General features: G+C 48.7%; 1 protein-coding gene across 1 annotated transcript in view; it reads right to left on the minus strand.

Annotated features, from left to right (window-relative positions):
- Positions 1-14,580: 14,580 nt before the first annotated feature.
- Dok5 (docking protein 5) overlaps positions 14,581-16,300 on the minus strand; it is a 142,230-nt gene continuing 140,510 nt past the window's right edge. The window contains exon 8 of the mRNA XM_032904725.1: positions 14,581-15,099. Within this exon, the coding sequence (XP_032760616.1) occupies positions 15,035-15,099 (65 nt within the window). The 3' untranslated portion in view covers positions 14,581-15,034. The remainder of the gene's footprint in view (positions 15,100-16,300) is intronic.

Here is a 16,300-nt window from a genome sequence, read left to right on the forward strand (position 1 = left end):
CTGAGGCTAGCGGCTTACTGTTATCATCAAGTGGACTGAGGAGGGGTCGTTGAATGTGCTCATCTCTACTCTCTCTCTTCCCCGGCCTTGCCAACTGTCTGAGCTCATGCTCAAAACTATTCTAGAATTATGGGGTATGAATATGAGATGTCTTCTATAGGTTCCTGTGCTTGAACTTGAGGTCCCCAGCAGGTGGGCTGTTTGGGGAGGCTGTTGAAGCTTCAGGAGATAAAGGAAGTAGGTCTCTAGGAAAGGATGGGGAACTTGAGATTTGACAGTCTGGCCATGGCTTCTGCCCATGCCCTGATCCCTTCTGTTGTCCTTCCTGCTTCAATGGGAAGGCACCCGGAGACACAGGATCCTAGAAACCACACAACTCTGAGGTGGGACAGTGTCCCAGAGAAAGGGCATCCTGAGACACGGGATCTCAGGAAACACACAGCTCTGAGAGGAAGCCTCCTCAGCAGAGGAGTCGCAGCTCCCAGGGGAGGGGATCCCCCGCTGAGCTGAGGAGCTCAGCAGCCCCAGCCCCACCCCTTCTCTTTCCTTCTTCTCTTCACTGCCTCTTGTCTTCTTCCAGTGAGAGTCACACCAGGCAGCAAATCTTACGAAAGAGATTTATTGGAGGGTCCAGGGTGTGGAAGGACAAATCCAGGAATGGCTGCCTATTCTCCCAGGAGGGAGCAGACAGCAGTGACCTGGACAGAGAGCAGGGCTTATATAGGAATCCTTGGGGGTGGAGCGTTCTAGGGTGGAGCTTTCCAGGGTGAGGATTGGTGGGATTTGAAATCCTGAGCTTGGGGGAGCTCAGGGATTGGTGGGTTTTTGTTCAGACTTTTCACCTAAAATTAACATAATCTGGGGATGGTCCTGTTGAGAGCCTGGAGATGGCCTTTGTGACAGTTACAGAGGCTGGAAATGCCCTTGTGACAGTTAGGAAGGCCTCGGGGAGGGGCCTGGCTGCAGGAACTCCTCAGGTTACCCAGGGGCCTGGCCACTTTCCTGCCTTGTGGGTTTACAAAGCTTACAACAACAGTTACAAAGGGAGGCCACTGCAGGAAAAGCCTGCCCTACCACGTGAGTGGTGTGAATATCCAACATTTTCACCAAAACCTGAGTAGGAAAGGGGTCTTGGCTACCTCCTGGGCCGGCCGTAGGGTGGTCTGCTGCAATGCCTCACCCCTTTCGTCGATCCCTGCAAAGCTATGAGCCAAAATACACCTGCCTCCCCCTAAGTTGCTTCTTCTCAGGTACGTGGTCAGAGAAATCAGAAAATTAATTGATACCCCCATTAGGAGCACCGTGGTACCTTTTAGAACATGTGGCCTATTATAAGACGTATAGGACACTTTCAGAAACGCATACAGTCACCTAGGACCAAAATGCCACACTGGTACATTCTCTTTTATTTCATTATCATTACAATCCGATTATTTCATCCCACCCACATTTAGAAAGAGGCGCTGAATACTTCATGATCCAAACTCCATGACAGTCTGATTTAGACAGGACTAGGAGGGGGAGAAAGCCAGTAAATGCTTTTTTAGTGGACAAAAGGTGGAAGGAGTTGACGGCCCAGAGTCAAGAGGGAACTCTTGGGGAAGTTGTGTTCTAGATCCTGATGTCTCTGTTGTGGAGATGATGGAGTGCTTGTACGTCTGCCAAATCTCACAAAACCACACTTAAAAAAGAAAGTATGGCGGTTACGCCCACTAAAGCTGATTGTTTATAGGCTGACGCCTGTTGTGGTTCGTGAACATCAACTTTCACGTTTACTCTGCTTGGCTGGGAATTTCCTAGCACTCGAATTTCATCTTGCAGAGCACTGCGATGAATGTTTTAAGAAGTCCAGAACCCTTGCCTCTGTGAGCCAACCTTGAAAAGTATTGATCGGCCGTAACCCCAAGATACCCCAGAGTTTGGCACCTTTGGCATCTGAGCGAGTAGGAGAAGAGGGTCAGTCCCTGTGGCAGGGGGTCTTTCTTGGATTTCAACCTGATGGGGTTTATAGAGAAACTTGGCCATGCCCGTGAGAGATTCTTTTCCTATCGGGCTGAGTGGAGAAACTAGACTTGCCCTAAATGTGCCTGGTGCCATTCTACGGGCTGAGATCCTGGGCTAGGCTGCAGGGGACACTGAGCTGAGCACCAGCATTGGCGTGTGTCTGGACTATGGTTGCGTTGTGACCAGCTGCCTCAGGCTCTTCCCAAGATGGACTCTACCAGAGAACCATGAGCTAAAGTAAACCTCGTCAGGTGTTTGTCACAGTGATAAGACAAGTGACACAGTCACTCCTGACCTTCATCCTTCCTCCTCACCGAATCTCCTCTTGTACTACACTCTCTGAAGCCATTTGAAGGCACCAAGAGGAGGCTAAGCACACAGGAGGCTTCTTCCTCCCCAGTCAATTTATCCCCCTTGAGTTGACCCCCATTCCTATCATACTTCTGCATGGCTGTCCTAAAATTACACAGATTTACTTGACCCTTAAGGGTCCCCACTTCCTTTTCACATAATGCTTGGTAAATAAGTGTGCTTGCTTTCCTCTGGCTGGGCTGCTCTTTCACCACAGGAGCCTCTGCTGTGAACCTCAGGGCAGGAGAAGAGAGGGTACGTCTTCACACCCACCCCTTTTCCACCCACTGCTTCCTAGTAGGCAGCCTTTCCTGAGGCCTAAACTGTCAAAGGCTCATGTCAGAGACACACGTCATGTGGTGCTCACAACTGCAGGGCTGTGGGCTGACTTTATGGATTTTAAAGGAGGAAGCACGTGCTTGACTCCTGTTGAGAGGTAATGTGATAATAAGTAGCAGAGGGTAAGAACCAACCAGACACCTCTGGCCAGATCAAAGCCCGTGACTGCGTAGACCAAAGCCTGGGACTGTGTGAACCACAGTATAGCCCAGAGCCTATAGCTGCACAGCCCAGAGCCTGGGACTGCATAGCCCAGAGCTTGTGACAGCATAGACCACAGTATAGCCCAAAGCCTGTGATTGCATAGCCCAGAGCCTGTAGCTGCATAGCTCAGAGCCTGTGACAGCATAGACCACAGTATAGCCCAAAGCCTGTAGCTGCATAGCCCAGAGCCTGTGACTGCATGGATCACATTATAGACCAAAGTCTGCAACTGCAGGACTCACAGTCTGTGATAGTGTAGCCCACAGCCTGTGACTGCCTGACGCATACTCTGAGGCTGCATAGCCCAGAGCCTGTGACTACCTGGGCCACACTTTGTGGCTGCTTGGCCCACTGTGACTGAGCCACGGCATGACCCACAGTCCATGGCTGCGTGGTCCACAGTATGAACCTTCAAGGGAATGACCTGTCACACCAAGGAACGTGTTTTCTCTTCCCCTTGAAACACTCTCTCTCTCTCTCTCTCTCTCTCTCTCTCTCTCTCTCTCTCTCCCTGAGCCACCTGTCATTCACAGTTGTTTGTCACTGCCTAAGTGTTGGATCCAATCTGCCTTTACCCCCTGAATATATCTTGCCGGTTTTGACAGATATTAGAGATTACATATCAAATAATGTCACAGCACAAAAGCAATTTCATATTAGTTTGAGTTTCTGTATGAAGGGAGATGAATAAAACAGCAAAACCCGATTGAAGGGACCTTCACAAAAGGACCAAGGTCGCGGGGTGTTGTGTGCTTCCCCATAGCCACAGTAAGTCTCACCCCATCCCTCCACTTATTCATAAAATCCAGACGAAAGCATTTACTGGACTGTCAGCTCTGCGATGAAACTTCCCACGCTGTCCGCTAAAGATGATGGATTCGGGCACCAGCACTTAAAAGTCTCAGAGCAGATTAGTGGAGGTGGGAAGCAAAACTACGAACTGATAAGAAGAGCAAAAGAAATTGAAGAAAGATTCCCCCTGCACCCCCAACCCCAGGAGTCATGAGAGCCCCGGATGCCATACCAGTCCCTTCCACTCTCTCAGAATAGCATTAGTGGCCAATGGACAGCCTATGCAGTCAATGGTCTTCTTGGTAGCAACTCAAGGTTTGAATGCAGAGCTTCCTGATGACTTTGCCCTTAGACATATTTTTCTCGCCCTTGTCTCTCCAAGGAATACCAGCTGCACGACGTTTTCTTTATATCTTTTCTGATAATTAAAAATTAGGAAATGCCACATATCCCAAGTTCCCATATCTAATTAGCCAGAAACACAGAAGAAAACGCCATGAAAATTCAGGGACTCTTGGACCCACTATTCCAAGTGAGTAATTTCCCTAACTGGACAGTCACCCTCTCCCCAGGAGTTTGTAGACTTTTCTCCCTGGATGAGCCTTCTGACAAGTCCTAGCTACCTTTCCTTTCCACACACGTGCGCCCGCCCACACACTAAACCTGTTGCCAAAAATCGAAGAATCAACTGGGTCCCCGAGTGAGGCAGCCTAAAGCCCAAAGCAGCTTCCCAGATGAAGGGTAAAGGAGGAGATTTCAATCACAGAAGAATCATAGAAAGCTAAACCGGGTATAGGAAAACAAAACAAGACAAGAGTCCTCCATTCAAGTGTGTGTGAAATGTGTTCTGCCCAGCGCGATGTGAACCTTGGTCAGGGCAATTGTTTCTCCTTCCGGGCCGATCGAACAAGAGATATTCAACCATATTTGATTACTCGCTATTGTCATTTTAGGGTCAGCCGCATAGTGTTTTGTGTAGCCTCAAACTTGGGACGGCTGTTTGAGACAAGAGCGAGCTGGCCGGATTTATGATCACGGGTTTACCATTTAGCCTCAGCTCAAATAGAGATGACTTAAGGACTGATTGTCCTCCATTTACCCTTTAGCTTGCTGGTCAGTTTGCAGCCTCCGCTGCTTTTCTTGTTTGCTTTCGTGCTGAGCAGCAAGAGTGGTTCAAGCATGCTGAAAAGTTAGCACTTGAAAGTTTTTGGGTTTTTTTTTTTTTTTTTTTTTTTTTTCGGAGCTGGGGACCCAACCCAGGGCCTTGGCGCTTCCTAGGCAAGCGCTCTACCACTGAGCTAAATCCCCAACCCCCACTTGAAAGTTTTAAGTTGCCTCTGACATTCAGCACTCTACGCCTCTCCTAAACCCTAGCTTGCCTACCCCAAGAGAACCTCGACTGAACTCAGTGCTAGAATATTCCCCCCCCGCCCTGCCCCACCCCATTCCACCCCACCCCCACCCCCACCCCCCCCCACCCCCCCCCCCACCCCTGTCTCCAATAAAACCTCTCTCACACATTACGGGCAGAAGGACGAAAGTCCGTGAGCTCCCAATGAATGCCTCTACCTGCTTCTTTGAGTGCTGGCTGAGGAGAGTTAGCTGCTGGTGTGTGGACGTTTAGGGCAACTTACACTGCAGCCTTTGAAAACTGCGTCTGAGGTCAAAGACACCTGCCCTCGGGGATCTCTAACTATAAAAGCCATTGATTCAGCAACAACCCCAACCAGGCAAATTGGTTTAGGCGAATCGCCAACTAGAGGTGAGCATCCTGTGTTCAGATCCCACGTTGTTTACGTGTGGTGAGGCTCCAGGTCCACAAAGCAAAGAGTGGGTTAGTCAGAAGCAGTAGCGGGGGGACAGAGGCACACACACACACACACACACACACACACACACACACACACACACACACACACGACAGTCTCAGGGGCTGCATTAATCTTTTTGGGACACATTGGCCCAGCTAAAACCAGATCCCTGACTTTGATGCAGAAAAGAATTTCGGGATGAGCCGGGAAGAAGTGGAGTCAGGATTGGTTAAAGACAGAAGTGTTTGTTCTAAGAGAAATAAGGAAGCACACCAGCTTGGGAGCACAGGGTGGCTCCTCGGGAGAGCCATGTTTGTTAAAGACATTTTAAACAGAGGTTTGAAGATGAGGGTTAAGTGAATGATGTGGAGGGGAGGGTCTAGGGGGCGGGGCTCATAGGGGAGGCGGGGCAGGAAGTTGATTTGCAACCCGGAAGAGAGAGAAAGTGGACATTGTTAATTGTGCGAGAATTCTTCTTTGTTAGCTGGCAAGAGAGGTTTCAGCCAGGCTCTAGAGTGAGGGGCTTCTGTTTCTTCTAGTGTCCATTTCTCTGTCTATATATGCTGCCTCAACTTGACTCAACATTTAACACACACGCACACGCACACGCACACGCACACGCACACGCACACGCACACGCACGCACCAGAAACCTTAAGCGGCATCTGGAATGCGCTAGGGGAAATCCAGTCCCTTCCCTAACGGAGCTGCTGGCTCCTAACCTGTATTTCCTCCTGGCAAGAGAGAACCAGAATTAGACCTTGGCTTTCAAGCCCGTGGCCAGAAGGGTGTCTTCTATTGTTCCCTGCTCTTTTCTTCCTTCTGTGTCTAAATCACAGAATCATCAGAAGCCCCGTTGAAGCCTCCCCTCCCGTGGGAGGCCCCATGATTCTTATCTTCAAAGCTTTCTTAGGTCCTCAGGCTGGAAATTTGCATGGCGGGCTAAAGAAAAATAAATTCAGGGGAGCTGGTTCCCTTTGATAACCAAATGCTCCTCTTCTTCCTTTGCTTTTTACAGCTCTCAAAGAAGCCCAACAGACAAGAAATAAGTGCTTTATTGAGTTCTATGTAATCACTTTAGCTGGCCTGAGGAGCCACCTGTCTTCTGTCTTCTGTCACCAGCAGAAGTCAATTAGTACCTTGGGCAGAAAGTATTGAAAAGTGACCACCATGGGTCCCAGGTGGGATGCTCACACAAGAGTGCACTTATGATTGAGAAAATGTGAGAAGCAGGACCTTTTTGCTCTATGCGATCTGCTTTACCCTTAAGGAAACAGCCCGTGCCAGGACCCGTTCAAGAATCCTGAGATCCAGCCCAGGCTTAAGGTGAACTTGGGCTCTGTAACCCAAAGTTGCCTGGAAAACCCACTCTCATGTTGGAGACTCGCCAGGCTGGTTGACCAAAATGCCGTGACTGTGGAGACTTGGGGTGTCGTAGATCCAGATGCAAAGGTGTCTTGAGCGACCTGTGTTAGCCAACTCTGTAATTGATCCTGTGTCCTTCATCACCAGTGAAATTCTTTGGGCTGTGTACTTCTTAATTGCTTTCCCTTTTGAGATAATTACACCATCTCTCCCTTCTTCTTTTCTCCCTCCAAACCCTACCATATACTTCTTGCTCTCTTTCAAACTGATGGCATCTTCTTTCATTAATTGTTGTTATATACATATATACATGCCCAGATATATAAATATACCCTGCTCAGTCTGTATGTCACACACACACACTCACACACACTTACACTCACACATGCACACACACATACATACATACATACATACATACACACGCACATGCACACACACAATCACACATGCACACACACAATCACACATGCACACACACTCACACATGCACACACACTCACACATGCACACACACATACATACATACACACACATGCACACACACACGCACACCACATACACACACACACACACACACACACACTAACACAACACCACACCCACCCACACACACTCACACGCACACACCCCACACACAACACACACACACATATGCACACGCATATACACACTTGTGCGCACGCACACACACACACACACACACACACACACACACACACACACCACACATGCACACACACACTCACACATGCACAAACATGCACACACATGCACACACACACATGCTCACACATGCACACACACCACACTCACACATGCACACACACACCACACATGCACACACACTCACACATGCACACACACACACACACATATGCTTTGAGGGCTGACCATTGGTTAACCAGTTCCTGTTCTTTTACCTGGGCAAGATTACTTCTCCCAGTCTCAGTATTTCTTAGTTACCCATGGTTCTTTGTCTAGGGCTACGGCCCCATGGACGCTCCCTCCTTACTTTGGCATGCCTACCATTGTCCGTGTTCAGTTCATGTTTAGTCAGCCATGTTGGAGAAACTTTATGATGTAGTTTTGACATTACAAAGAGACATAGTCTTGTAGCAAACTCCCCCAGCCTCTGGCTCTGACCCTCTTTCTGCCCCCTTCCTCTGCAATGTTCCCTGAGCCTTAGTTGCAGGAGTGTTTTGTAGACATATGCCTTGTGACTGAGCTCACAATTCTGCATTTTGTTTGATTGTGGTTTTCTGTGATAGTCTCCATCTGTTGCAAAAGAAAAAAAACGTTTCCATAATGAGAGGTGAGCAATAGTCTTATCTGTGGGTGTAAGATCAAGTATTTAGAGTATAGTTAGGATTATGTTGTTTTAGGAAAATGGTGGTTGTGGACTTCCCATTAAGATCCATCACTAGTCCTGGGTAATTAGCTACGTTTCTAGTTCCAGGTCTGGTTTTATTCTTGTTGGATGGGCTGGAGGTCTGATGGGAGAGACATTTGTTACCAAGGTATGTGTGTCAGCACTGTGCCCTCACAGTCATCAAGCCATGCTGGCCTGGAGTGGATTCTCAACACGCCACTAGCCACTTTTCAAAGAACTCAGAATGATGACGATAAGACTTTCCTAAGCAAAGGAAAGACCTGGGCCCTCTATGGTGAGTAGTTCAGGCCTGCTCAAGAAAGAGCCAACCGTTTGACTCCTGGGAGGACCTTAATTTATCAAGTAATCCAATGATGCATTGCAGCGATCTGAAGCCCAGGTGACCAGCTGGGCTTGAAGGCCAGCTCTTTAGGGGAAGACTGTGGGAACCTGCGTAAAGTACAGAGGAATCCGTCTGTAGCTCCCCGTGCACACTGTCTAAACAAGCAATCGTGACGGTGTGCCAATAAAACTTTATTTAGAAAAGCAGAGCGCTGGCTGGCCTAGGGTCAGAATTTACAGATCTTTCCTCTAGGGATCTCTGATGAGAACAGAAGGCCACAGGGACGAGTTTCTACTTAGACAACTTGGTGCTGATATGATTATCAGGCACCGGACATCTGGAAGGCTATGCTACACCAAATGGCTGAGACTGACCATCCAGGGACCCCAAAAATAAACCGTGGTGACTCTATAAACCATTATAGCTACTTTGGCAGAATGCACTTTTGTGTGATTCTGCATAAATGTGTCTGTAAGGTCAGAGGATCAGCGTGTGTGTGTGTGTGTGTGTGTGTGTGTGTGTGTGTGTGTGTGTGTGTGTGTGTGTGTGTGTGTGTGTGTGTGTGTGTGTGTGTGTGATATGTGCCTGTATGCCTACCCACTGTGTGCCTGAGTGCTGGTCTGCATGTGTCTCTGAGCGTGCCCTGTGATCCATATATGTTGATAGTTATCTGCTGGAGGCTGCTCGCTGAGCCACCTGTGTGCTGGTAAATAATGTCTTGGGTCTCCATGGCTCCTGGAAATCTCACGGAGATCCAGTCTTCACTTGACCCTCCTCCTTTCCTGCCCTTGGAACTTGTCCCTTACAACCTCCATCTCTTACTCACGCCCCTGCAGGGCTGGAGGATAAGTACTGAGAAAACAAATGACCTACCGGATGATAAAACAAAGACCTTGGTCGTTTAGGCTTTCCACGTGAGCACACAAATATAAAAAGCGCCGTAGAACTAACTGCAAGCAGGAGCTGCGATGGCTTGGCAAGATGTGGGACAAAGACACCCTGCAGTACCTGTGGAGCGGAACCATATCTGCTCTGGGAAGGGAAGGGAGGAGGGAGCACCGAGAGCCAAAGGCAAACAAAGCTGGCTCAGGAGGGGTGGGGGGTGGGAGGGACGTGGCTCGATGGCTGCTGGGTGGCTCAAAGCCTTCAGTAAGCAGCGGCTGGATTCTTACCTCCTTCCCAGCCTTGCCTTTCCCAGCTGCGCTGTGCTTTCCGCCAGAGCTCCTCCCAGGCCTCCTCCTTCAGAAAAGAGCAGTGCAGGCAGCTCTGCTCTCAGGCATCTCAGAGCAACAAAGGAAGGCAAACCGAGTCTCCTTATTAGTTGTTATAGCAACAAAGCAAACACTGCAGAGGTACTGAAAATGCCAGGCAGACGACACTTAGGAGAGCCGCAGTCATAACACAGCCTCCTCCCTGCCTGCGTGTAACACCACACTCAGACATCTTGGTACTTGGGTGCTGGATTTCTCATGAAGAATCGGGGTGGGGTCTCCCTCCTGAGTCTTCAAATCAAACTCAGTACATCCAGCTGATGCCCCGTGAGCATCTTGAATGGCAACATCTAGCTGGTTGTCCCCAGTGGTAAGTTTCACGTGAAGCTGATAGACCCTCTCCGTCTCAAACTCACCCGGGCTCCCTGGAGTAGGATTTGCTAACATTTACTAAGTGCACTGAGATTAACTGGAGGTGGCTACTCGAAGTGTAGGTTCGGGCTCCACTACTGAAAGAGTCAGAGTTGGGGCCAATCTGGGGCCAGTAGGAAAATTCCCACCACAAACCTCCGAGCACAAGGACCCCTCCCTTCCAGGAAGAGAAAAAGCTGCTTTAGTTCCTGGAGCAGCTCTACCTGTGGCTTCCAACCGCTCCCCCAGCCCTTGAGAAAGTCTTGAATGGCTCGCTGAGTCCGATCTGAAAGTTGTTTCGCTCCGCCAAATGCACCCTGCCTAGTTACCACTGTACAAATTCTACCCCAATTGTTTGAATTCTGCCCCAATTATTTGCAAGGTCTATAACTCTCTGTTAGAGTCTGCTCAGGGTCATCTCCCCTTGAAGTGGTTCGTTTGACCCCAACATGTCGGAATTAAACTCCTCTTGCTTTTGCATCAATCACTGCCTCCGTGAGTCTCATTCAAGAGGTCCTGGAAGAGGTTCAACTCGGACCTCACACCACCACCCATGGAATAAATGTCTTAGCAACAGTAAGAGACAGTGTGAACAACACCATCTTTCTTTTTCATAGATATAACCAACTAGTCCCCAGGCCGTCCTGTGCCAGCTGGGCCAAATCAGATAGGTTCAAGGAGATCGAATTGAAATTATCCATCATTAACTATCAAACCTCTACCCGAAATTCAATCTACAGGGCCCACCACCTCATTAGGAAATGGAAATAAATATGAGGACTTAATGAAGATCTAAACAGGTGTTCTGGCAACAAAGCAAGACCTATCTCTACTGAAAGTTGGAACCTTGGGGCTGGGGTTGGGGGATGGGGGTGATTCCATTGGTGGAAGTGCATGTTCTACAACTGTGAAGACCTGAGTTTGAATCACTAGTACACACACACATAAAAAGCAAGGCCTGATTGTGTGTGCCTGTAACCCTGCCCTGGGGATAAGAGAATATGGCTTCCAAGAGCTTCTGATAGTGAGAAACCCTGTCTCAATTCAGTAAAGTCACAATGATGACACCCTGTTCTGACCTCACCATATGCATCCATGAATCACACTTGTAAAATACACAGACACACACTCACACACATACACACACACACACATACACATTCACTCACACATAGTCATAACACATTCATCTCTCTTTCATACACATACACACTCACATACACATCCACTCACACACAGTCATATCACAAACAACTCAACCTCAGCACTCTCTCTCTCTTACACACACACACACACACTCATATCACACACTCACAGTCATATCATAAACACTCATCACTCTCTTTCACACACACACAATCTCTCTCACACACAGTCATATCACACTCATCACTTTCACACAAACACACACACACACACACACATACACAGTCTCTCTCACACACACAGTGTGTCTCCTCTTTCAAAAAAAATAACATATTGTTTCCTGGATAGTAGAATATCCCTTCATATAGATGTATGTTATCTTTAGTGTTTCTTCTTGTTTCAGCTTAAATATTTTGAGCCTATGCATTAGGCTCCCGAATTCAGGAGCACAGTGTGTATAATAACGTGTAATCCACCACGCCCATAGTGAGTCTAAATTAACACTTGAATTCCAGAATTGCCTGATTGAACTCCAGAAACTAAGCCATTCCCTCTTGTACTTCAGTGTTTTTCTGAGTGTTTCTGCTATCAACTGGATAAAAGACCTTTGCAACAACGGGCTAAGCGAGCAAAGGAAAGCACACAGCCTACCTGCCTGTCCTCTAGTCCTCCCTCAAGCGAACAACCACAACTCCACTTATCCCATGGTGCAGTGAAAACACCAGCTGAGTCAAAGAAGTGTCTCGTAATCTAGTCGCCCGATGCCAGGTTATTGGCAGCCCCGGCGTGTGCCTTTGAATTTAGCTTTAATTATTTCCAAGACTAGTGCTGCCCCCGACCATGTCTACACTTGATACATTCACCCTGGAGGGAAAGATTTACAAAACCAAAACTCAGTACAAACCAACAACCCAGTGGCTGAAGGGTAGAGAGCCGAGTGCCAAGTGTCTCCTGGCATGTCCTGATGGTTTAATAAAAGGTAGTGTGTGGGGCTCTTGTCATCCAGAGAGGATCAGAGGCAGCTGCCTTGGCAGCTATGGTGTGGTTAAATACCCTGCCCCTTGTGCTTATGAGTAAAGCATTACTTTTTTTTCAAACAGGGAGGCAATGGAGACCACCTAATGCACAAAGTCCAACATACCTGTTTTCTAGTTCTTTCTAGAAGTTGTCTCTGCCCCCCCCCCCGCCCCAGGCTGCCTGTCTTGGGAGCTTACAGTCCAAGCCTGGGAATTTGGTGGCCTGGGTACTAATGCAAGTCTCCCACCTAGTAAGTCTGTGTTCATGGCTGTAGTGGTTAGTTTATACATCGTGCTTGAGACCACCCATCGGCGAAGTTACCAGACTTACTTCACAGAGCAGCTGGAGGAAGTCAACGTCACAAAGCGACTGAAATATTCCCGATGGGAGCTAGGGCCAGTGTGTGTAACAGAAGTCTCTTTCTTAGCCTAAAGATCTCCAACGAGACCTTGCTTGCAGCTAACTCCACTCGGTAACACCTCTGCGCACATCATTAGCTCGAGACTTGCTTTGGCAATTTCAACTTCATTAAAATTATAATTATTTCTTTCGTTCCCTTTCCTTTATCTGCTCCTCGACTTAAGCCCCTCATTGTCTGCCAAGGCCGAGGGAATCTGGGAGAGTCGCTTATGAGACCATCTGAAAAGCAAAGGAAAAGAAAAAAGAAAAGCTAGATAGAGCCGGAAAGGAAATGAGGAGGATGAGGGGGGCTAAGCGTGCGTGGCGAGCACATTGTTAAGAGATGAGAACGGATCCATCTGGGAGAAGGAAGAGCAAAGAATGATGGGGGGGGGAGGTGCAGAGAACCCAGGCAGCACAGATGCATTCTGGGAAGGTCATCAGATCCAAGCCACAATGACACCCGAATCCACTCATTATTAGCTGACATCTGACCTCTCTCCTGAAATCTCTCACCTCCTGAGAGAGACCAATAGTGACTTTGGGATCCCAGCTCTCCAACAAGCAGTGGCTGTACCTTAGCAGACTTGGCCTTTTAGCCAGGCCAAAGACATGGGGTTCTAATGGGTGTCTATCTCCCGTTTGAGCCCTTTGAGAAAAGCTCAAACAGTGATGGGATGTTCAAGGGTCTTGTGGGAGCCTCAACTCATTAGGCATTTTCTTCCATGAAAATAATGATTTCAGAGGAAAAGCTGGTGTGCAGAAGTGGTATGCATTCAAGGTGAGTTCTCCCATAGAGCAGGAACCCCATTCCAAAGATGGGAATCTGACCTTCTATTTCTATCTGTCCATCCAACAACAGGCATCAATGGGGGGTGCAGGCTGCGTGTCAGGCTCAGCTCCAGGGCTGAACATTGTAGTTGTCAGACTCAGCAAAGAAACACACAGGCCACCCAGGTGGATTGGAATTCCAGATACAAGGGGCGCTGTAAAACAATACCCCTGTTCTGTGTGGAACCTGACCTCGCTTCCATTTTTAAATGCCGTGTGAGTGCTGCTTACCCGAAGATCAGGTTTAATTAGGGTACGAGCAAGGTCAGTGCCTCCCTCCCCCTGCCCCCACTTGCTTTCTCAGCGTGGTAAGAACATAACCTCTCGTTGTCACAAGATTCTATTCCCATCTGGCACCTCCCCAGTGACACAGCCTGAAGAACAGGGTGACCTTCTCTTCAGAAGCCCATCGCCCCTGGAGGCCCATTGAGTAGGTGCCACTCAATACTGTAATTGCACCTTCATTCCCTTGATGCCCTCCTCTGGAAGGAATTAAGGCTCTTGGCAACGGAGCCTGAGTCTTTGTACCTCTAGGTCCCCAGAGTCCAGCGGAGCCCTGGGAACAAGAAGATTCCAGATCCGATTAATGAATGAATGAACAGTTGTGTCCGTGGCTGCATTTGTGTCAAACACAACACAGAACCCTGTTCCCAGTATATCCACCCTCCAGATACACCGAGTTGGGGCGCAGAGAAAAGTGGGGCCAGGACCCAAGGACCGTATGGGTGGCAAGGCTACATATTTTAAAATGCCTTGTGTAAGTCGTTTACCTGAAATAAAGGCTTTCTGTGGGTGACAGAGGATTGGGGAGAACGCACGGTCCGTTGTAAGTGGTATTGGCAGGACCTCTGAGGGGCTCTCCACTGAGGAGAATGAGTGGAAATGTTGATTTAACTCGCTGGGGATATAACCAAATGTGAGTTCACGAGTGGACCAGAACCATAGCAGTAGTCACCGGGGGATAGCGCGGAAAGAACTAACACATACTGAAGAGGCATTTTATTGTCCATGTGGACTGTCTTACGACTGAAACACTTACAAGGAGAATCACACACATCCACAAAAGGACAGACTCAGAGAGGCACGAGGGGCACCTGTCACCCATAGAAAATCAGTCCGTAGTAGCGACACCGACTCCTTCTGTCCGGCTATAAAAACAGGGTGGGTTGATATAATCCGGCATGTTTCCGTGAGGTTAGGGCTGTATCTTTAAAAAAAGAAAAAAGAAAACAAAAAAAAAAAAAAAAAAAGAAGGGAAAGGGGGAAATTTTATGTACAGACGTTGTTCCGTAGCATTTCCCGTGGCCACACATGTTAGCAGGGTGCGAAGCCGCTTCTCCACATTCTGCATTCTCCCTGGCTGTCCCTCTGCGTCCTCCTGCACGTGGATCTGTGGCTGATACGGCACAAGTGTGCTAACAGCTCTTGGCGGTTGCTGTCAGTGCTCGGACCGGTAGGTTGGGAAAGTCTCTGTCCGATGAAGCTTCAGAGGGCTGGTGACATCTATCCCAAAAAGAACCAAGAGAGGACAAACAGTTATCTCTCAGGAAAGCCCACGATCAAATTGGCTAGTAGTACGATTGATTAAATTTACCAGAGAGAAGTGGCACGTTCAGGACAGGAGACCATACTCCTATCAGGATGGGAGACCTTATTCCTAAGGTCGCTCACAGTGATATGCAAATACACGGATCACTTGGGAGTTCCTGATTAACATATCATTTGCATTTGGCCATTGCACTCAGCCCTGGTCAGTCTGTTAGCCGCTGTATTACTCCTTAAACTTTCAGCTGTAGCTCCTCCCTGGGTCATGGTACTCAGAGGGGATCCATGGAAAACATAAGAGGAGGGGGCCTACTCTTTGATGTAGACACTTTGCAAACCTGACTCAGAATAAGAGGACATTGCTCATCTGCTTAGATTAGATGGGAGACTTTGTTTAACTTCCTCTATCCCAATTCAGTTTCCGGCCAAGTGAACAAGTCAAGAAAGTCCCCCTTGAGAGAGCCTGGGGAGAGAGGCCAGGATTGTGGATAGAAGTTGGGGATGGGGGAGGGGGGTATCTCTAGGTTTGTGCCAGAGACCTGGGATGGGGGAGGCTCCAGGAGTCCATGAGGGTGATTCTAGCTGAGACTCCTAGCAGAGGGGGATATGGAGCCTGAAGTGGCCACCTCCTGTAGCCAGGCAGGACTCTCAGTGGAGGGATAAGGGCATCAACCCACCCACAAAACCTTCCCCCCCACATCTGTCCTGCCTACAAGAAGTGCAGGGACAAAGATGGGTCAGTGACTGGGAGAATGGCCAACCAGTAACTGGCTCGACTTGAGATATATCCCGTGAAAGAAGCAGTGCACGACACTACTAATGATACTCTGTTATGCCTGCAGACAGGGACGTAGCATAACTGCCCCGAGAGGTGCCACCCAGCACTGACTGAAACAGATGCAGATACCCACATCCGAACATTAGATGGAGCTGGGGAAAGGACTGAGGAACCTGGAGAGGGTCGGGACTCCACAAGAAGATCAACAGAGTCCTCTAAGCTGCACCCCTGGGGTTCTCAGAGAACTCCAACCAGAGAGCATCCAGGAGCTGGATCGAGACTCCCCCAGCCCCACACATCTGTAGCAGATGTGCAGCTTGGGCTTCGTGCTGGTTGCCCAACAACTGGGGTGGGGGCTTACCCTGACTCTGCTGCCTGCCT

The sequence above is a fragment of the Rattus rattus genome, chromosome 5, assembly GCF_011064425.1.
Source record: "Rattus rattus isolate New Zealand chromosome 5, Rrattus_CSIRO_v1, whole genome shotgun sequence".
NCBI classification, from domain to species: Eukaryota; Metazoa; Chordata; class Mammalia; order Rodentia; family Muridae; genus Rattus; species Rattus rattus.